Genomic DNA, 21,760 nt, shown 5'->3' with positions numbered 1-21,760 from the left:
ATCATTGGATTTGAAATCAATTATAAATTAGAGATTTTTAATCAAATCGGAATGTTATCGATGAATCGATAAAAAAATTATAAAAAATAACTGAAAATTAGTCTAATTTTTATGATAAATGAATTTTTTTTAGAATACTGAAATATTAAACATATTGTCACAAAAGATAAATTTTGAATTTTTTTAGCCCGTTACAAAAAAACAAAAATCCGAAAATGAAGCTCTTGGCTTTACATAAAGTGCACAGTCGTGATTGCAATACGGACCACAAGGTTGAAACCCCTTTCATTCATATTCACACCATTTTCTATTTTTGTGGTTTTTCCTTGACAAATTTTACTAGTGAAAAACATTTAAAAATAAATGTGGATACAGAGATAATAACCATGGCTTCAATGGCGATATCATCACCAGCTTATTACAAGAGTGAGCTGAGAAGAGCCATTAAGGTTTCTTCTTTGCTTCCCACAATTGTCTCTCAGCAGCAGAAGCACCAAAACTTAAATGATAGTAATTCAAATCAGCTGAGTAGAAGGGAAATTATATTGAGAAGCAGTGAGCTTGCACTTCTTGGGGCCATTTTTCAGTTCAGGTTCTTTTTTTTTCTTGGTCTTGAAATTTTTATCTTTATTAAGGCTTTTACTCTTGCAATTTCATATTTCAAATAGTTGTCCTATAACTCATGTTTGCTGTATTGTATCTGAAGAGTACAGTGAAATTTAAGGTCTGGTGGTATGATAAATTATATGTTTAATAAAGCTAACTTGGTAATTGGATTTATCAGTTTTTATTGCTGGTTCTGAATTTTTGTGCAGTGGAAAAAAACCAGATTACCTTGGTGTGCAGAAAAATTATCCAGCACTAGCATTGTGCCCGGCCACAAAGAATTGCATTTCAACTTCAGAAAATGAGAGTGATTTTACTCATTATGCCCCACCTTGGTAAGATAAATCTCTCTTAACCCCCTCCAAATTAGTTATATTTTGAAGGGCCTGCATAGTTATGGTGCTAGTATTTTCTGGTAGTTGCTTTATGAAGAAGTTCTTTTGTTGTTTAAATTTTGTGGTGCAACAACACATGAAAAAGGTGCATGCCTGCCCGAAAACTTGGAATCAGTTTTTTTTAATACAGAATACCAAAGGGGCCTTTATGCGACTGACCGATTTAGTGAAGTGGAACTAAGGAATGGCAAAATATTACTTCCTACTTACCTCTAATAAATGAGCTCAAGCTTGAGCTCATTTATTAAAGCTGCACTCTGCTAACCTCTCATAGCCAGTGTCAATCATAGGATCCTATGAGTATTAGTAGTGTTAATATTCGCGGTGAAGTCGACTTAAAAAATAGTTTGTCTCTGAGCTGCATTAATATTATTCATGTAGGAGCCTAGAAGGTGTTACATGCTCTTTAGCAGGCCCAGATACTTATTAAGGCAACGCTATTGATCTTATAAGTCATCGTCTATAATAAAGTTTTTGATAAGTTGATCGTACATATTTAAGCATCTGTGTAGCGAAGTACTGATATGAATCTGAGCTGATATAGTCAGGCATCTAGGTACACTGAAACAAGCTTGAAAACAGGGAGATATTTTTTTTAATATTATAATAAGAAATTGATAATGATTTTTTAGTATTTTTTAGAAAAAATTAAAAGAGGCATGTGAGAAGATTAATCATGGGTAGTTACTATGGTGTATTTGGTAATTGCAGGAATTACAACCCAGAAGAAGGGCGTGGGAGTAAAAAGCCCGTTTCTAAAGAAGCAGCAATGGAGGAGCTTCTGCAAGTTGTAGGAAATCCTCACAAAGCTCTGTGACTCAAGTTCATCTAAATACTGATACTATGAAATTTTGGGAATGCTTTTTCTGAAATGATAAAATTCCTTTGTCACAGAAAATACTAGCTGCTAAAGTCAAAAACAGATTTGTGCAGTGAAAAGTTTTTACAAGGAATAAAGTTGAACAAAGCGAATTGAATTTCCATGTCCAATTTGTGGAAAACATTAACATTTGATGAGGCTAGGAATTGCTCTGAATTTACAGTGAAATCCATTTTACCCATTGCAGATAAAATCAACAAAACCAGACAAGTTCACTCCACGTATAGTTGAGCAGAAAGATGATTATATTCATGTGGAGTATGAAAGCCCTATCTTGGGGGTAAGTTGAACTTCATTATTTCTCTCTTGTCAAAATTCACTTGATGACCATGCATTGCTCTTTATTATCAGTTTGTAGATGATGTTGAGTTTTGGTTCCCACCTGGCAAGAAATCAGTAGTACAGTATCGATCAGCATCACGCCTAGGGAACTTTGATTTTGATGTGAACAAGAAGCGAATTAAGGCAAGCATAAAGCATTTGCTGTTGACAACTTGACATGTTTACACTCCTGTGACAGAATGCTAAAAGCTTGTGTTTTCCATCAGGCATTGAGAGTAGAACTAGAGAAAAAAGGATGGTCTTCAGAAGATAGCTTTTGATGGAGCTTGGATTACCAAGAAAAATGTCCCACAGACAATGAAAGTCAGCAGAAGATATATCAATCTCAACATCTTTTTTACGAGAATCCTACAAGCTTCATGTACCGTCAAGGAAATACTGAGATCTTATATGTTACTCAATAAGATATGGCAAAGCAGATCTGAATGAGATTAGCACTGCTGATCTTAAGAGCCCAGACAGGCAGTGTTTTGTACAAAATACCTTATCTAAACTAGATGTTGATCACATATACATTTTTCCACTGCCCCTCTTGCAAAGCCTCAACCTTTACTTGCCTTAGTTTCTTATACTAGTTAACAACTCATCCTTTGCTCAGTTGCTAGCATTTCATGTACAATATTCTCTGGTACTCATAATACATAAATTTGATGAATTTGTAAATTGAATGGCAAATGACTAAAAAAAAAATGAAAAGGTGAATGGCAAGTGCTTATATATTTGTACAGATTCTGCATATCCTTTTTTTTTTTTTGTCAATACTTCTTCATATCTTTGATTTAAAACTTAAACTGAAAAATAGCATTATTTGTGTAGTATCTTTTTAATTATTATTATGATGTTAAAGTCAATAGTTATCAAATAAAATTTATTTATTTATTTATTTATTCATTTATATTAAATTTGATAATTATTAATTTTCACATCCTAATAATATAAAAAAAAATTAACAGATCCAAGAATATTTATGAGAATTACAGCCACGTAACAGTAAAGTAAAATTCAGTAATAAAAATTGACAATAAATTTAAGAAAGAATTTTCTAAAATATATCTTTCATTATTATATTACATTATTATATTATAATGAAATAAACATATTGACACAGAGATAAGCGATATCTCTACTATACTATACTATAATAATAAGCCAACAAAATTTTGGTATAATCATGTCTTGTATACTATACTATGATAATAAGCCAACAAAATTTTGATATAATCATGTCTTGTATAACTACAAGTACGTATAAAGTTTAAATTACAAACACATGTGATATACTACAAGATAAACACTCCACCATTATTCTTTCAAATATAATTTATACATAGTTAAAAAATAAAAAAAGATTTTATTATTTATACTAATAATTTACAATACAAAAAGATATTGTTAAAATTAAATTTATAAGAATGAATATAATTGAGTAAAATTTCAATTCATTAATATTAAAACACTAATAAAATGATGTTATAATTTAAATTATATATAATAAATTCAAAATTATATAGTCACACCGGTTTAAGGCCAGTATTAAGAAAAATACATGTTTCTCTGAGTTCGAAGATTCCTAGTATTCAAGGACTAAACTGACAGTTGGGATAAAGAAAGGGGCCATGGCAGATCTGCTATCATGGCTACTTTCCTTCTTCATCCTTATTATTACCCTTGGTATTGTTCTTTACCAGGTATACTTACGTACCTACATATACATATATGCTCATTCAATCACAACCCACCATTTATATAGACGCACATATGTATAAAATTTTGAGTTTTTTTCATGTGTGTATTGATTGTGCTACTTCTTTCAATTGGAATTTGGGTTTTAACAAAGAATTTGCATAATTGCAATAGAGTTATGTGCTTTTTTATGTATATGTAAATATATTGATTTCATTGTCAAGAATACTCATGTTTATTACTTTTTGGTTCTGCTCTGTGGAATATTGCTTAATTAGCAGTTGATGATGAATTTGTTTTAATTAAATTATTGATTCAAGATACCCGGGTGTAGAACTTGTGGTGCGGAGAGGATATTATACTAGAAACACTGGCCCAATAAAGTGTTCTTTGAGGTTTAGAACTGTGTGGCAACTGCTCTCACAGTTGCAGTTGGAATATTCTTTATGCGTAGAGCAGCTGATTTACTAGATAGGATTTCCGTTGGCTAATTTACTAGAAAGTTGCTCCTATGATGATGCAGAACTAATTTTTTTCTTTTTTGGTTAAGTATGCAGAACTAATTTAATTACTACAATATAGCTTATTAGCTTATAACTTTTCCTCTGTAAGGGATATTTTTTTTCATATTAAGATTGTATTGCAAATTACAGGACTCGTCTCTATCAAACTTTTGATTGAAACTTAATTTTTGTAGATGATATTTTTTAGTAATGGAGGAACTCCGATCCTTCTCTTACAGTGTGCACTCTCTGTTTCCTAAGACATGCCTTGAAAGTTTGCGAGGGTCTATGTAAAGCTGGTCTCCTGTTAGACATTCAAACATGACTCAGATATTATTGAAAATGTTTAATTACTTTCTAGTTCTAATATGTAATTAAGTAGATGCTCATATTGAAGTTAATATGAAACCTCCATTGGAACCTCTTATTTGTTATTTGTGTGATCTCAATTTTTACCTTAAAAATTTCTCATATGGAAATTTGGATTGCAGCTGATGTGCTTGGCAGATTTGGAGCTTGATTTCATAAATCCATATGATTTAGCAACAAGAATTAACAAGGTTGTTATGCTGGAGTTTCTATCTCATGGAAGTTTATGTGTACTCCATCTCTTATCTGGACATTGGCTTATGTTCCTACTATGCCTTCCCTATGTATATTACAATGCAACATTGTAAGTTCAGGCTTGATCTTGTAGTGCCAACTGCCAACATTCTTGCATTAAAAAGTATAAGCCAGAATCAATGTTCCATAAGCATCATGCTTTGCATAGATGAGACTTTCATCACAAGGGTTGCATTTTTAGGTTAATAGGCTGCTTTCTTATAAGAGAATCTTCAATTTTTGCTTACATATTAACAAGAATAGAACTCTTAGATTATTGGTGTGAAATGTGTTTTGTACCTAATTGGACCTACTTCTTACAACTTTAACATGTTTGAATATTTACTGCCTTCGCACTTGTACTTCACGTAGTGAGTTATTTTAACCCGTTTTAATTTACTGATAGTTAACTAGTAACATCTCTCTTAAATAGTATATCATCTTTTAAATAGCTTAAATATTGTCTTGTATCTCACATCCAACTTAATATTGGAAATCCTTGTATGAATTTGTTTGGAAACCAAATTAAAGCATATATGTCTATGTTATATTGACATATGAGTTGGGGAGTAATACCACCCTATATGCTTCTTTATTCTCCTGCTTGGCTGTTAATCCTTACAGATAGATGAAGTTTCTGCTAATTGTGTTGTTAAAATGCAATTTATTTGATTTTTAATTCATGAAAATCTTTTATCTATGCAGAATGTGGTTTATGTGAATCAGAAATTTAGTAGCATAATACATTTTTTGTGAGAAGAAATTTCAGGGAGCTGGATAGGATGCGAAAATTTATATGCCTTGATAGGATGCCTCAATGCACTTTCTCTAAAATGTCGAAGCTTATCAGACTGCATGTTTATCAAAAAATCAGTGCTCTGCTTTTAGTAGTTAATTCGTAGGAATTCTGTGAACAGGTACAGTCAGCGACAACATCTTGTGGATGTAACTGAAATTTTCAACCAATTGAAGTGGCAGAAGATGCAAAGGATATGCAAGCTTGGATACCTTGCATGTCTTGTCATGTTATCAATATTCTGGTATGAATCAAAAACATAGTGCAGCTCTATGCTTTCTCCAGCTCTCAGTACAGTAGTAAAATAATTTAACTTTCTTTATATATTATTTTAGGATGATTTGGAGCATTCTGGATGATGAGGAAATGTGATAGATCTCTCCTAGTGTGTGTTCCTGCTATCAGGTAGTAAATAAGTTTTTTAAATATATACCCCACACATATGATTCCAGTTAAACGAGTTAGATATATTAAACTGGTATTTCAAGTTGAAACCTATATCATTTCGACTCTTATAATACATGCTAATATGTGAAATTCTTAGCATCTGCTATATTTGTACATTAGGTAAAACACTGTATGTAATATAATGTAAAATATGGTGTTTGCTGCTGGAAAGTGGAGGTATTTTCCGTAAGGTTGAGAATAATTTAACCTACGAATTTACTCTCATATTATCAGCTGCAACAGAATACAAGAATCCCTAGATAAGAACAATTAGAAAATGGCTTAAGAAGGCGATCATGAAACCAATTTGTGACCATTTACTGTGGCAAGTTATTTCCACAGATAGTAACAGTATGATTTTGTTAGCGAAATAAAATGACAATGCATTATTTTTATTAAAGAAAGTGATAAATTTGTACGGTATGAATCTGTATTTTCTACCAATTTCCTTATGGTGTATTGTTCACTCAAAACTGGGATTGTATTGCCTGGAAATTCCATTGACACTGCATTGTCTGCTTGAATTAGTCCAACAGACAATATATGTTTGATTACAATGGATTTCATTGTAGTCATACATAGTGACTACTAAAAAGTCTTTGTTGACGGTTGTCTAGGTAGTTATGCAGAATGAATACAGAAATTTTCAAGTAGTTTCGGGTCTTCGTTTTTACTATACATTAAACATTCTTGTTTTCAAAATATATTTCAGAATTGACAGGTGACAGCATGGTGGGGTTCAACACGTTCCAGAATCTGGACTCGAAGTTTTACCTCTATATAGGCTGAGCCTCGCATATCGAAGGAAAAAGTTAGCATGGCTAGGTTCCGTCTCTTATAATATCTGTAAACAGCCGAGTTTGTAAATTTAGTCTTTAGTTAGCCACACTGAGCCCTATTATTTTTATGGAGAGAGAGGATCATGTACTGGGCTGAGGTGATTACTCTTTTTTTTTTCTTGTTCTCCTTTTGTAGTACTTTGTAAGTTTATAGAGATGATGTGATTAATATATAAAATGCAAACAGAATGACTAGATCCAAATCGTATTGTGACAGATTCCAAGTTATTATTTACTAGTAAGGCCCAAGGACAATTTGTTACCTGAATCAGCCAATCTAAGTGTGTTTATATGTTTTGACCATAAAAGTTCCTTAGGTCTTTTTATCAAATACTCCCTCCATCTCATATTATGTGTCTTCTTTGACTATTAGATGGTCAATTTGACCCAACTTTGACCATTAATTAAAAAAATATTATTAATTATTTTAAAAATCTGAAAAATAGATTTTGAAGGGGATTAGATATATTTTTTAATGAAGTAAGTTTTTTAAATTTTATAAGTCGGATAATATGTGCAATTTGCGGTCAAAATCTAGTCAATTTGACTCTTCAATAGTCAAACAAAACACATACTCCCTTTGTCCCATTTTAACTGATGTTTGACTTTTTAACACGTATATTGAGGCGTAAAAAAACAATAGCTACACTCAATAAAAAAGTTCAATTCTTATATCAAATAAAAGTTTAGATTCTAAACTTTTATTTGATATAAATTTGATAAAGAATAACTATGTTTAGATATGATTTTTTTAACATCTTAAAATACGTGTAAAAAAGTCAAAAGCAGTTAAAATGGGACGGAGGGAGTAATATGAGATGGAGGGAGTATGTTAATAAGAACTCTACGTCTCTGCATAGTTTTAACTTAGAACCCACAGCCTAGCCTCCCATGAAGGAAGGGGTTCTGTGGTTACAACTTACAAGAAACAAATGTTTAGCAATATGATATAAACAAAAATATATTAGAATTAATATTTTTGGCATTGAAGCTTCTAAGTTGATCCTTTACTACTAATTAGTATTGCCCATATACATTCTACAAGAATGTTTGTCTTAAAATGAGACACAGCAACATCACTCTTCCTGCAGAGATTTGTTGATGTCTGTTGACTTCTATGAATCTTGCATCATTGGCATTGTAGGCCACTTTGATGTCTGGTATGTAGGAGGCAGTTTACCATTTGGATTATCAGAGTAGTTTGGAACAACTGGACTCAAGTCAATTTGCTTCATCTTTGGGGGCAGATCAGTTGCATATCTAACTACTTTATGTTCATACATAGGCTTTTTATGCTTCTCGATGTGGTTGACAGGAAGGAAACTAGCGATGACCACCTAATAAAATGAATTATTGCAAATCAGAAACGGGCAGCTGAAAAAAAATATTAGCCAAGTAAATATACACCAGTAACAATTATAGACTAGCTGAACACTTGTTTTAGAAAAAGTGAGCAGAAGCTCAAACAAAAGTAGAGTAATTAGGATTACAGGTTGCTGAAAAGTGAACTCGAGATATAGCTTTACCTGCAAAGGACTAGCAGCTATTAGCAACCCCACGAGCAAGCCCCCAATGACATTACCATCAGGCTGGGCCAAAGTGATCCTCATGCTGGCTCCTTCAGATGCTGAAGCAGGTGTGAAGGATCCTGATAAACTAAGTATATCGAACATACCCTGAGAAAAAGTTACAAGGAAAAGATCAGGTTTCCTATATACACAATTGGACACTTGAACCGGAAACAAGGCTATTGTGTTGCATATATAATAGAGTTATTTGTATTGGACATATATTAAAGTTTAAAAGATGTGGGAATACTCGTGCTCTGATTTTTCACTTAGGCCCCAACTCACATAGCCATTCTTTAAGGCATCTTTTCTTGGACAGTGTTTACCTTAGTGTTGCCCTTACGTGATAAAACAATTGAACTTTTTCCAGTGAAAAACATCTCAAGATGAACAGTACCATAATAGGTCTGTTCTTCTTACTTACAGATAATCTTTAAGAATGTTTTCATATTAACTCCTCTGCAGACTCTCTTAAATAAAAAAGAACCAGGCATAAAATTATCGGGTAAAAGTTCTTAATTTTGCAAGTCCCATCCTATATATACTCCCTCCGTCCCACTCATTTTTATACAGTTTTTTTTGCATTGCTTGACACACATTTTAAAGCTTCTATAAAATATGGTTATATAGCTTATTTTAAAAAAAAAGGTTCAGAAGAAAAAGAATTGTAAAATAATTTATGGAACTATATCTTATAAGAGTCTTAAAATGTGTGTTGAGCGCCGAGCCCTCTGACCCAAACGTAAACAAATGGCCGGGACAGAGGGAGTAATAAATAGCAAGGGAAAGATGTAAAAAAGAAAGATGACAATTCCTTTCATGGATCTGAAACCAAACAATTTGCTTCATAAGACAAACAAGTGCTAGATAAGCTAAGAACAAATGCGCCTTTCACTTTCAGGTTCGTGGTTGTCAAGGTGCCCCTGTCTGGAAAAGTGTGCGAAAATAGCTGGCCATTCATGGAGACGTGGTCTGTCTGAGGGTCGAGGCAACAGCTTCTGCAATGTTAGCTCCCTGAGCACCAAAGAGTCTTTACTAGCTTTTATATAGTGTCTTCATATGTTGTCATTAGATGCGGATTTTACTACTATTAAATTTTTTGAACATGGAACATGTCCTGTAAAAACTTTTATAGATCAGGTCCGAGACTGAAATTTACTACTCAATGGATCCGGTCTGACACTGATATTAATTTTGGTGGATTTTGAGTCGATTAGCAGCAATAGTATCTTTTTCAGTATAATTTTTCATGTTTATATAATAATGTAGTTGTGTGTATTTTGTTATATATAAGGAAGATACTAGTAACAATATACTCGTGTACACTATATATTAAGTAATAAAGAATGACTTATTCCCTTGACTATCACCTAGGGCCTCTAAGCAATTAGGCTACCCCTATCACTTAGGCTCGCCTTTACAACAATGCTGTAATCTTTTACTAATTGAAAACTGCATAGCATTCTAGAAAAATAGAAATTCAGAAACTTTTTTCTAGCAAAAGAGATAGTTACATTATAAGATTCTTCTTTTTATCCTTTGTCTGATAAGTATGCATTTAACAGATATTAAGAGCAGGAATAATAATTTACCAAATCTTTCAAAGACATGGATACTGGACAAATTATATGCATAAAAATATAATGCTATAAGTTATATGCCATACCTCATAAGTATAAGTTTCGCTAGAAGATGATTGCCGAAGTGTTACGTTTGAAATTGCACCATTTGCAGAAATTACAGAGACAGACTGAGGCCCTGTTGGGGAAATGCAATAATTTTCCTTGTGACATCCTAAAAAACAATGGAAGGGATCCCTAGTTAAATTATTAATGTCATATATTAATACAAATGCAAGGACTTTAGATTTTCAATTGCAAATCTAATAATGTTTCTTCTCTCATATGTATGTTGATAGATACTAATCCAATTACAGATATATGGGATCCGACTAAGAGTATTTAATTTTGTGGGTTATAGACCCAAGATAATTACAGATTTAGGTATTCCCTCTTTGTTGCCCATGGATCATGGTTTCCGAGTGACTGCAATTTTAATTACTTAAGCTTGCGACTGAGCCAGTGATTCAAGTAACATTTAGAGTTATTGAGTTTTCAAGATAACTACTGACGAACAAGTTAAAGTTTTCTTCGGTTAGAATTTTTTTTGTTTACATCTAGATTTGCTGCTACTCTGATATTAAATTTTATTATTTTATGTTGACATATGAGTTACAGATCTGTACATCCATGAACTTATCGATTGTTCCTTACTTGTATCATAGGACGTAGTAGGCTCCTTCTTAGAATATCCATTGCTGCAATTTGGCGCACTACTTGCTAGGTGGAATAACTATATTATTTTCTCAGGATATCAAGGTTGGTAAAGTTGGTTGGTGCCAAAACTTCTTTAGGGGAGGTCTTATAGTTTGGATAGCTTCATTGTTGCTTCTTAGTGATTCCCAGGCCCTGAGCTTGGGAAATAAAAAAGAGTATCTTTTAAAAGTATGCGAGATTGGAGGCAAACATCAACCTCCCCCCACCCCACCCCACCCCACCTCACCCCACACCAAAGAAAATAGAAAATTAATGAAAATCCCCATCTATCAATGTATGGTGATCTACTGTTAAATGTTAATTGTTTTTAAGGAAAGTTTAAATTGTCTTACCTGAATTTATTGGTTGTCCATATACCTTAGGGTTTTGGGAGAGAGTGTCATTTAGACGACATAAGATGGCATAAAATCCAGAAACAAGAAATTATCTAGAAGAGAATAATGTGGAAAATAATGATTTGTACCTCGCCAGCATTAACGGTAATTGTGTGAGGTGTGTAACTTCCACCAGAGGTACAAGCAATCAATTTACCTACAGTCAATCATTTACAGAAAATAATGTGTTTGCATTTGAGGATAGTATTTATATAAGTGGCATTCCTATTAAAATTTACTTCTCGGCTTCTTAATAGAGAGTAATTCTTTAAGAAAATTGTGTAGTTATCTAATAAAGTCCTCAAGCTAACACCTTGATGTATTAGGAACCATAATAATATTTTAACAATAGAAGAGATCTTAAGTTTAAACCTCCCTATCAAGAATTATCTCAGAATTTTAATTTGGACGCTAAGTTTAGTATTGCGCCGGAGATGCCACCTATACCACCTATAATCGTTTGGGAGTAAACAGGTATCATACTCAGAACTCAGAAGTATAAAAGGATGGTAAATGAAATTTGGAGTGTCCAAAGATGTCTAATTGCCGAGTGCGTAACATGGGTACCAGAGGTGAAGTATAAACTGTGGGGAACAGAGGTAAGAGATGGGTATCGGCACTCAGCAGCTTACTTTTAGACTATGTAACCAATTTGGGATCACAACAATTTTAAATTTTGAAACATTACCTATATTTTCTAAACCCGCATTGTGTTGTGGATTCTTCTATGAACCAAGTGGCCACCCTTTCCGTGGCTTCTCAGCTGAGACTAAACTGTTGTGGTGGGACTAGTGATATAACCAGTGGTGGCACAGATTGCTGATGAAGTACAACAAGAAACAACCATGGTTTTCATGGGAAAACCCCGAAGAGGCTAGTAGTGAATTAGAAACCGGCAATGGTGACAATGTGTGCCACAGGTCCATCTGGTTCATACCTTCTGGGTCTACCCCTTTTCTTCTTTTCCAAACTCCCATCCGTAACTGAAGCAAGCGGCAGTGGAGCCTGTGACAATCTAGTGACCTCAGCAAAGTTATCAGATCTTGGATCCACATGATAGCTTGATGGAGATTCACATGGGTCGAGAGTGGACCACGAGCGCCCATCTTTTGGGGCATAACTTGCCTTCGTGTCCTTAATAAATTCTGAGAATATTGGGGGTCACAGGGAGTCAACTCGAGTCTCCCGCGAGACTAAGCTCAGATACCATGTTAAGTGACCAATTCGGCAATTCTCCTGAAACCAACAATTCTCCTAAAACCTCAAGGTGTTAAGAGGAGCGCTTACCAAGATCATATTCGAACAATGACATACAAAATATTCAACATGTTAAACTTTTGGATTTCGCCAAATCCAAAACAAAAGTTGGTTAAAAAAAATTCCACTCTCTTGACACAGACTCTTGAAATGCACACATTAGTTCTTGAAATGCACACAAAACACCCAGAAAAAAAATGCACATGGAACAGGGAAAATAATGCAAATTGGAAAATTCAATCCCAAGATAAAAAGTATTTGGGAAATCATATCAAAAGGTATGTACTTTTATAATCAACTGAAATGTTTTAGATGCAAAATAAAACATACTTCAGTAAAAACACAAAGTAATCTTTAAACAAATATGAAACAGCTTCCCAGGAAGCAATGTAAACCATTAAAAAAATCCAGCAACTCCACCTAAAAAATGGCAAAACCTTCATCTATCATTTCTAACTACTAAACTAACCAGTGGCGGAACCAGGACTAAAAATCAGGGGGGGCTGAAAAATATTTCGTCATCCATACTTGCATAAATAACTTTCTCAATATATATCATCACACAATCATTCATTCATGCATCTTCCATCTTATTACGCTAATAAGTCTTGATTGCTTTCATAGCAAAAAAAATTCTCTCAACAGTAGCAATGACAACGGGTAAAACCAGAACTAACTCAACCAGAAGATAAACTAAGGGATAAGCAATGTGCCTGTGTGTTTTAACCATCATGACAGAAAGATTTCCTATATTTTGAAGTCCAGATTAATCTCCGCTCTCACATCATAGATAAAATTGTGTAACTGATTTGGCAACAACTCCAGGTCTAGTAAAGAGAAATCCTTTGGATAAAATTGTACAAGGCATACCAGTTTTGAGTTAATTGAAAATTAATTTCTAGGATTCAAAGAGCCAATACAAAGTAGTAGCTCTATGTTTCCTTCTGTAAAATGGTTATCCATCTCTTGGAAAATAAGATCAATAACCTTTTAAATAAAAAGGTTAGTAAACAAGTTCTATAGCAGTGATGAACATCTGGTTCCAGCGGGGGCTGGAAAAAAAATATACACTGTTTTTTTGACGTTAGGGGGGGCTCTAGCATCCCCTAGCCCCCCTCTGGTTCCGCCACTGAAACTAACCATTTCTTAAAAGTTATAACAAACCAAGATCACATATAGGTTTCTATAATTTTTTAAAGATCAGAACTTTATATTGTATCAGTCAAAGAAGCAAACCCATAAAACAGAACTCAGATTCATTCAAACCCTAACTAAAATCTCAGTCACCATTATCAGGAAAATAACATGCAAAAACCCTTTAGCATCCAAAACTGAAAACCAAAAGAAGACACCTTTATACATATCAACTAACCTTCACAAAGCATCACAGAAAGTAGTGGATAAGAACCTACCATAACTTAAAACAAAGAAGATATTTAATTGTTCATAAAATGAACTTACAGAAATTCTGAAGCTGCTCTACTAGACTACTACAGTCTCCTTTAAACAACAGTGGATAGATGAATTTAGTGGTGTCCTAAAACTTTATACTCTGCACGCTGCTCCATCTGTCCCTCTCATTTCTTTTTACGTTATTATAAATAGTATCTTTTTCTCATCATTACACCCACTATCTTCCCTTACTATCTCATATTTAACAATAAAAACTACTATTACACCCACTACTTTTCTCCACTATCCCAAATCTATTATTAAATATTGGCAGGTCCCACCACTTTACCCACTTTTCATCTAACTTTACTCACGTGTTCCCTTTCAATGTAAACAATTGAGGGGGACGGAGGAAGTATTTATTTGGTAAAGTCAAGAACCAAGATTTTGTTAATTCTAAAGTTACATACATGATACAACCAGGCCCGACAATTTGATAGGTACAGGATAACACGAAACAAATAGAGACGAAAAATTTGTGTTATACAATGTTTATCATATAATTAAAATATATCTAATATTTTTCTTTACATTATCACATAATTAAAATAATTACGTACTCATTTAATTATAATTATCTATTTATTGATTATGAATACTCGAACATTGTTTTAACTAATTTGAATGAGATTATAATTATTTATTTGTTTAATTTTTATAACTCACAAATTTGATTATATATAAACAATATAATTTTATAAAAATATTAGGAATGAATAATGGTTTCATCAATTTCTCGTCTTCTTCGTATCTTTTTGGAGTAAAAGAAAATAAAATTAGAGAGGAGCACATTCATTTTTCTCGAGTCAACAAGGGTTTGTATTGGAAATTGAAGTGAAATGTTGGTAATAAAATTATTGTTAAAGAAATCAAGAAATCAAATCAGGTGTGATAATTTTTTAATATTTATATATTTAGATTAGGTCTAGGTTCAATGAATACTATATCTTTTTGGAGTATTATAGTCTCCATCCGGACCATTCCATCTGTTCTAATCTAATTACTGTCATTTTTTTTAAGGCAACTTTATATTTTGATGAATTAATCATATACTCATTTTTTACCGTACAAATTAATTGTATCTATCAGTTACTAGCGGGTGCCAATTCCGGATTATGATTATTACGTTCATCATGACTCAATCAACATACTTATTTACAATTTGTCTCTCTGTGTTGCTGATCGTGGTTTGTTCGAGTTGTTTTATGATTATTATCTCAAAAAGGTAATTCTTTCGTTCGGCAAATGGTATTGTTTCATATCGATTTGCGAGTGTTGTACTTGAAATCATCCTTATCGTCCTAGAACAATGTTTGAAGAGGAGGTTATCTACAAATGCCCACTTCTCCCGTCCCGCAATTGATCTTCACGGTTGTTTTTCTCTTTTTCTTGATTTGATTTTAGAGACTGCAAGACTTTATTTGACTTGTAACGATATGCAAAATGGAGAAGATAATGGGCCAGTAATTGATTTGCAACACAATACGATCCTTAGAAATCATATATGATACTCCCTCCGTCCCTTTTTATCTGTCTATTTTGGAAAAAAAAACACATACCAAAGAATAATTGATTGTATAAATTTTTTCATTAAATACCTCTAATTAATATCTTGAAAATGGTGGAATACCCCTACTTTATGTCTTGAAAACATGAATTCAACCAAGTTTTAAATAAGTCAAGTCTTGAAAATTGAAATTATGGAGATATATTTGAAAAATTATCATTAAATTAGTTTTGAAAGTATAAATGGACAGATAAATATGGACAAATTTTTACTTTCAAAGTGGACAGATAAATAAGGACGGAGGGAGTAGTTACTTACTGTTCTTTTAATTTAAAAGTACTCCTTCCGTCCCACTAGGTTCTTTACAGTTTCCTTTTTGGGATGTCTCATCCAATTCTTTACATTCCAAAACTTACCAAAAATAGTCAATGGGTCCCACCACTTCCCAACTTTTCCTCCCTTTTCACACTACTTTTACTCCCTTTTCACACTACTTTTACTCCCCTATCTCTCTTTTATTCATTAAAAATTGACGGGTCCCACCACTTCACCCACTTTTCTTCCTCTTTTCCACTACTTTATACATATTTCTTAACCTCCGTGCCCAAACCAAACGCAAAGAATTGGTTGGGACGGAGGGAGTAGTATCCACTTGTCCCTAATATCAATGGTGCCTTTTATTTTAATTTAAGAGCGGTGAGAATGAGATGGGTCTTCAAAATTTCAAAATTTCTATATTTCAAATAATTTTCACTCCGTTTTGTTGCACATACGAAATGCAGCAGAAATCGAGAGAACAGGGTAGTGGAATAGTCGGGAAACAAGACACGAATGTCAAGGAAATGTGTAGACATGGGTACGAAATGGGTCGGGAAATAGACATTTGTATTTTTAAGGAACTGCGTTCGTCTGCAAAACCTATGTAAGTTCATTTTTCATCTCTCCTTTTGTTCCTTCACATTATGCCATGGTGGCCTTTTGAATCTCAACTTAGCTTTCTTTCGTGTCTAGGGTGTCTAGAAATTACATTATTTGAGGGTTTTTTAACTTGTGATTTGTCTTTTTTGTTGCCTTCTTTGTTATGCTTCATTCTACTCATTTACTTCGTGTATTTAAAAGCGAATGAAAACTCTCACATCTTTGTTCAACTCATCTACGCTGGCTATGGTTTTTCTTGCTGCTTAAAAAATAGGCTTAAAAAAAAGGAACAATTGGATGAATATATTATTGTTTGCCAATTGCCATGATAACATGATTTAATTTTTATCTTTTGGTTATAGCTTTATTTTTCGATTGTTTCAAGAACATGTGTCATTTGACTCATTGTGAAGTTAACTAGAAGATCACAAGCAATTAACCCATTATCTTCCATTGTATTATTACAGATTGTTCATTTTATCAGGCCTTTTTCCTTTTTGTTGTACCCTTATTTGTTCGATGTTTTGTTAATGATGTTGTTCTATAGTGATATCTCACTTTATTGAGGGTTCTGTGAGGATTGCGATGGATAAGGACTTGTTGCCGAAGGTTCTTGAAACAATGAAAAGAAAGTTGGAACCCGTTGAGGATTTTTCTGATGAGGACGACTCTACACCTCTGGTATTTAAAAGGTTTCCAGCACGTCTGACTGCTAAGCCTAAGGCCCGCAGTGCCTCTTCTGCAGCAGCTGGTGCCACTGCCGCAAAACCTGAGGTGACTGGATTTGGTGAGTTGTAGACTTGTAGTAGCACAAATCTACTGAATCACAGACAGGGTACAAAAATCTACTGAATCACAGACAGGGCAGTGAGTAGTTTCTTGTTGCAATTATTGAGTCCCATGCTGTTCCTCTTCAAATTCACAATGTTTAAGATGTCAATGCTGTTCTCTAAAAATGTGATATATGAACAAGTTATACAATTAGTACATTATCTCTTTATGGAGGAGTATAACATCCAAGTTCCAAATTAAAATTGTGAAATCAATCACTTGAGAAGTATGTTTTCATCACTGTTAATGGTGTTCTGTATGCTAGTGCTGCAGAATATTTTCAATTCATATAGTTGTTGTTTAACTTACTTTCCAAGAAGCCTGATGAATTTCAGTCGTTAATCACAAATTAGTCATTTAAACTTATATCATCTTTTTGGTGGGATTTTTCCTTGAAAATCATGGACTCATGACTTGGAATTTGCCCCCCTTTTTTGTGAATTTATGATGCTGTATACTTTTGCTTATTTACATTTTGGTTGCATCACTTTAAACCCCTTGTTTATTGCTGTTTCTTTGCAGGATCAGGTAGGATGTGTAAGTTGGTGAGCCACCATCATAAGCTTGAGTGCAATAGTGGTATGCAAACTGAAGAGACTACTACTGCTAGCCAGGCTCAGAGGCAGATGCATCAAGTAATTAACATCACCTCCCTCGCAGTGCACTTAAATTTATATCTCAATATAATACGTTATTGGCTTCATTTCTCGCATTATGTCAATGCTCTAACTTTCAGTTCACCTCAACTGTTACGGAGCTGTGCACCGGCTTTGAGACATTAAAGAAGAAAAATGAAGAGCTGAGGAAACAAGTAACTTACCTCGAGGATCAGATCCAAAAGTGGAAGGATCAGAAAGCTAGCTGGGATGTGAAGAAGAAAGAACTTGAGAGGGAGTGTGATGAAGCTCGGAAAGAAGCACTCACTGCTGTTGGCAAGAAGCGTGATATCGAGGAGAAACTGGAGAAGGCTGTCAAAGAGTTAAATGATGCCAAAACCTCTGCTAAGAAGGCAATATACGAAGCTGTTGCTTCAACTACCAGGTGTTACAAGAATTGCGTAGGCAATCTTGTTGCATCCCTGGGAAATGGTGAGGGAGAATCATTAAAGAACGGTGTGAAGGAGCTCATTAAGGAAATTCTCTGTGATGATAGGGCCCTAGCTGGTGAGGCAGTTCACGTTGCAAGACATTCAGGTGATGATACTACAAAAGACAAAGCCCGATAACAATCACTTAGCCGGGTTTTTTTAGAGAGTGCTGATTCGCTGAGTTATTACCTGTGAGCTAAGCATCTTTTGTTGATTACATTTATCCTATAGTTCTAAAACTATGTAAAAAGCCAAGTTGGTCTTCGATATGATCTCAACTAATTGAGGTAAGAATATAAATCTTTGCAGATTTTAATTAGCTATTACGTGTGAACATCTTTTGTTAAGTGCATCTCTTGCACGCTTTCTGGATTATGTACTTTGACTAACTACATGGCTCAGTGATCTCTGTTTAAGAGAACTAGATACTGAAAATGATTGACTCGGTAGACAAGGGGATGGGAGTTACTGATGGGAGTTGGAGGGAGAAGAGAAAGCAAGGCAAACCTTATTGAGATAGAATTTATTTCTACACAAAAGGAATTGTTTTGGAAGAACTTAGTTCTACAGTAGAGAAAAAAAATGAAGACTTTGAGATAAGTCTCAATGAAACAAAAGCTCATAAAAAGTTGACAGAAAACATAATGGCTCAAATGGTAAGGTCTTAATATTTCTATAATAATATTTTGATGATTATATTATGTTTTTTTATTTTATTTTTTATAATAAAAGTGTCAGTATTATTTTTTTTATTTATGTATGTGCCAGTTTAATTTCTATGTGCCAGTTTAATTTCCATGACATCTTAATTGCTTTATGTGATTTAGATTAGAATATTTTTTATGCTAATTTTTAGTGTAATTATTTACGTGATTAACTTGCTTGACACGTGAAAAACTTATGTGACAATTTTAAACCCTCTAAAACTTTTATTTCAAGCCAATAATTTTGAAAATAATCTTTTTGTTATTGGTCTAATAATTAAAAATCTTTTTCGAACAAAATCTTTACAAAACTCAAATCCTTCTTAATTATCCAATTGATATTGAATCCTTAGTTTAAAATTGTTATTTATTAAACTCTCTCTATTAAAATTCTTTTTTAAAATCAAAGTTTTCCAAAAAAATACCTTTTACAACAATTTTTTTTAAATCAGATTATTCAATGACAAGTTTGCCCTTAATTTCTATATTATTTTAAGAGCAAAATACACTATGTGTACTTGTGGTATGATGCATGTGCATATTGTGTACCTTAACTTCCAATTAAACACATTGTGTACCTGTAATATACAAGTGAGTGCAATGTGCGTACTATGGACTTTTTGAGCTTAACGGGAGGTAACCTCCGTTACTTCTATTTCCCTCCGTTTTTTCCCTCCTAAAATCTCTTTATCCCACCCCCCTGCAGCTTCATCAGTAAGCCAAAAACTAAAATCACTCCTCCAGAAAAATGGCAATGCTCTGTAGCTGTGGAATGGTGGCTGTCCAGAGGACTTCTTGGACTGATAATAATTATGCGCGGAGGTTTCTTGGTTGTGTTTATGGTGCTAAAGGATGCAACTACTTTCGATGGGTCGATCCGCCAAGCTGCCCAAACTGTTGTCATGTGATTCCTGGATTGCTGCGTAAGATTGAAGTGTGTGAAGAGAAGGTGATTAAGTTGGAGCATGATAAGAAGAAGCTGAAGAAGTGGTGTTTGATAGTCTTTGTTTGTGTGGTTTCAATGGCAGTTTCTAGGCTTGTTAGTTAAGCTATGGAATCTATGAAATGGTGTTTAAACTATGTAATGTTAGTTATGTAATGTTAGTTATGTAATGTTGTTAGCTTTGTTGAAGATCTGTAATGTTTCCAAGCAATGTATTGTGTTTTAGTTATGCAGTGATTCGAATGTGAGCATGAGAAGACTTGAACATAAGCATAAACTACATAATCATAAACTTAAAAACCAACCAACCAAACACACAAACTACATCATCATAATCTAGTTCAACAACCAACCAACCAAACACATAAAAACCTAAACAAATACATGGCAGATTTATTTAAAAAGCTCCAACATAATGAAGCCTGCCCGTCGTGCACTTCCTCTAGATGATGTCTTTGATGGCTGAAGGGGCCTATGCAAACTCCTCAACGCCACCACCTAAACTCAAACAATACTGTGCCATGACATTGACTGCAGCATTGGCAGAAGGGTGGGTAGGCTGGATCTCAACAAAATCCCATGACTCACGAAGGAGACAGATGATCATGTCAATCAACATGGCCATAGGATGTGCTGGATCAGCAGCGTTGATTGTGTTGATGGCTGCCATACTCTCAGAGAAGACAACCACAGAGGTCTTCTCCCGCTCCCAAGCCATCTTCAGGCCATAAAATATAGCCCACATCTCTGCTGTTTCAGGATCTGCTAGCCCGATGTTGCCTCCAACTCCACGAACCCAGCCCCCATCTTTCTTGAGGATTCCTCCTACACTAGCACACATCTCACTTCTCTTGAACACACCCTTAACACACATATGGTAAGCCATTGTTTTTGATATAGAGATGTGCAGCACTGGTGCTGTTTATATAGCACTGAGTTGGGGTTGGTTAGGTATGTGTAGTCAATAGTCTTGGTATAGATATTAGAGTTACAAGACTCATTAGTTAATTAGTTGACCTAGAAAATGACACTGGCCAATGCATGTAGTGGAGGGCATTGGTAAGTTGACATGACCAATCCATGGGAAGATGTTACCAATGCATACTGGTGTAGTGACATAAAGGCTTAAGAAAAAAAACTGTAGTGGCAAATAAATGAGAGCAAAAAGAGCTACAATAGGCCTGTAACATAAACTTAATTGTATGTTACATTTACGAGCAAAATAAATACCACAATTCTAACTGCAATTTTGACAAAAAGAAGCTGGGATCATAGGTTGATTACAGTTTTTGAATGTTCCTATAATAGTGGACATTACTTGAATAATCAAAAGGTGATACTAGCTTGATAGTGCTGTTTCATATTTTCCAACCAGGCTTCTGCAGAGCTGCTTTTCTTTCATTTCTTGCATTCTCCAAATTCCTCATGCTTGTAACATATTTGCCATCTTTAGTTTGACTTTGAGGTTGTATTCCAAGTGGTGTATTAGTGACCCTGGGAGCTTGTGTAAAAGTCTGAAAAATACCACCCTGTGTTGCACTATGAGTTGCACCTTTTTTAACTATCTTCATCCTTGGATTCTCTGCATGGCTTGTTTGACTAGGTGATGGACCTGCATAGATAGGATCAGTGGTACTACCTTGAGTACATTCTTGTGCTTTTTCAGCTTGAGCTCCTGTCTGTGCTATT

General features: G+C 34.1%; 4 protein-coding genes across 5 annotated transcripts; 3 read left to right on the top strand and 1 right to left on the bottom strand.

Annotated features, from left to right (window-relative positions):
* Positions 1-281: 281 nt before the first annotated feature.
* Positions 282-2,635, top strand: LOC108196895 (uncharacterized). The gene is made up of 6 exons (XM_017364377.2): positions 282-592; positions 816-941; positions 1,713-1,791; positions 2,069-2,161; positions 2,233-2,346; positions 2,430-2,635. Exons 1-6 carry the CDS (start codon positions 387-389, stop codon positions 2,481-2,483), a joined length of 672 nt encoding a protein of 223 aa, XP_017219866.1. The 5' UTR covers positions 282-386; the 3' UTR covers positions 2,484-2,635.
* A 1,111-nt stretch (positions 2,636-3,746) lies between these two features.
* Positions 3,747-7,297, top strand: LOC108194084 (protein cornichon homolog 4-like). Of its 2 annotated transcripts, none has more exons than XM_017360987.2 (5): positions 3,747-3,911; positions 4,901-5,082; positions 5,930-6,052; positions 6,144-6,213; positions 6,968-7,297. In XM_017360987.2, the coding sequence occupies exons 1-4, from the start codon at positions 3,840-3,842 to the stop codon at positions 6,178-6,180; spliced, it is 414 nt and encodes a 137-aa protein (XP_017216476.1). In that variant the 5' UTR covers positions 3,747-3,839; the 3' UTR covers positions 6,181-6,213; positions 6,968-7,297. The 2 variants fall into 2 exon arrangements, with proteins under 2 accessions (XP_017216476.1, XP_063938430.1); XM_064082360.1 differs by having other exon boundaries at positions 3,755-3,911; positions 6,977-7,297.
* Positions 7,298-8,051: 754 nt separating this feature from the next.
* On the bottom strand, positions 8,052-12,478 carry LOC108195417 (AT-hook motif nuclear-localized protein 1). The gene is given in 6 exon segments (XM_017362378.2): positions 8,052-8,431; positions 8,621-8,770; positions 10,329-10,423; positions 10,426-10,456; positions 11,462-11,529; positions 12,310-12,478. Coding segments are annotated over 6 exon segments (735 nt in total). The 3' UTR covers positions 8,052-8,209.
* Positions 12,479-16,291: 3,813 nt separating this feature from the next.
* On the top strand, positions 16,292-18,901 carry LOC108195788 (uncharacterized). Its single transcript, XM_017362749.2, has 4 exons — positions 16,292-16,510; positions 17,054-17,293; positions 17,860-17,972; positions 18,074-18,901. Exons 2-4 carry the CDS (start codon positions 17,092-17,094, stop codon positions 18,560-18,562), a joined length of 804 nt encoding a protein of 267 aa, XP_017218238.1. The 5' UTR covers positions 16,292-16,510; positions 17,054-17,091; the 3' UTR covers positions 18,563-18,901.
* Positions 18,902-21,760: the final 2,859 nt, after the last annotated feature.

The sequence above is a fragment of the Daucus carota genome, chromosome 7 (genome assembly GCF_001625215.2).
Source record: "Daucus carota subsp. sativus chromosome 7, DH1 v3.0, whole genome shotgun sequence".
In the NCBI taxonomy this organism is placed as follows: domain Eukaryota; kingdom Viridiplantae; phylum Streptophyta; class Magnoliopsida; order Apiales; family Apiaceae; genus Daucus; species Daucus carota.
This window is presented reverse-complemented; position numbering and strand designations above follow the sequence as displayed.

What these genes read in the sequence shown, in the direction of transcription:
- LOC108194084 (XM_017360987.2), top strand. Translation starts at nt 3,840, where the DNA reads ATGGCAGATCTGCTATCATGGCTACTTTCCTTCTTCATCCTTATTATT. An exon ending in GTATATTACAATGCAACATT is followed by an intron (nt 5,083 to 5,929) that starts GTAAGTTCAGGC and finishes TTCTGTGAACAG; the next exon opens with GTACAGTCAGCGACAACATC. An exon ending in GTCATGTTATCAATATTCTG is followed by an intron (nt 6,053 to 6,143) that starts GTATGAATCAAA and finishes ATATTATTTTAG; the next exon opens with GATGATTTGGAGCATTCTGG.
- LOC108195788 (XM_017362749.2), top strand. Translation starts at nt 17,092, where the DNA reads ATGGATAAGGACTTGTTGCCGAAGGTTCTTGAAACAATGAAAAGAAAG. An exon ending in ACCTGAGGTGACTGGATTTG is followed by an intron (nt 17,294 to 17,859) that starts GTGAGTTGTAGA and finishes GTTTCTTTGCAG; the next exon opens with GATCAGGTAGGATGTGTAAG. An exon ending in CTCAGAGGCAGATGCATCAA is followed by an intron (nt 17,973 to 18,073) that starts GTAATTAACATC and finishes TCTAACTTTCAG; the next exon opens with TTCACCTCAACTGTTACGGA.
- LOC108196895 (XM_017364377.2), top strand. Translation starts at nt 387, where the DNA reads ATGGCTTCAATGGCGATATCATCACCAGCTTATTACAAGAGTGAGCTG. An exon ending in ACTCATTATGCCCCACCTTG is followed by an intron (nt 942 to 1,712) that starts GTAAGATAAATC and finishes TGGTAATTGCAG; the next exon opens with GAATTACAACCCAGAAGAAG. An exon ending in ATGAAAGCCCTATCTTGGGG is followed by an intron (nt 2,162 to 2,232) that starts GTAAGTTGAACT and finishes CTTTATTATCAG; the next exon opens with TTTGTAGATGATGTTGAGTT.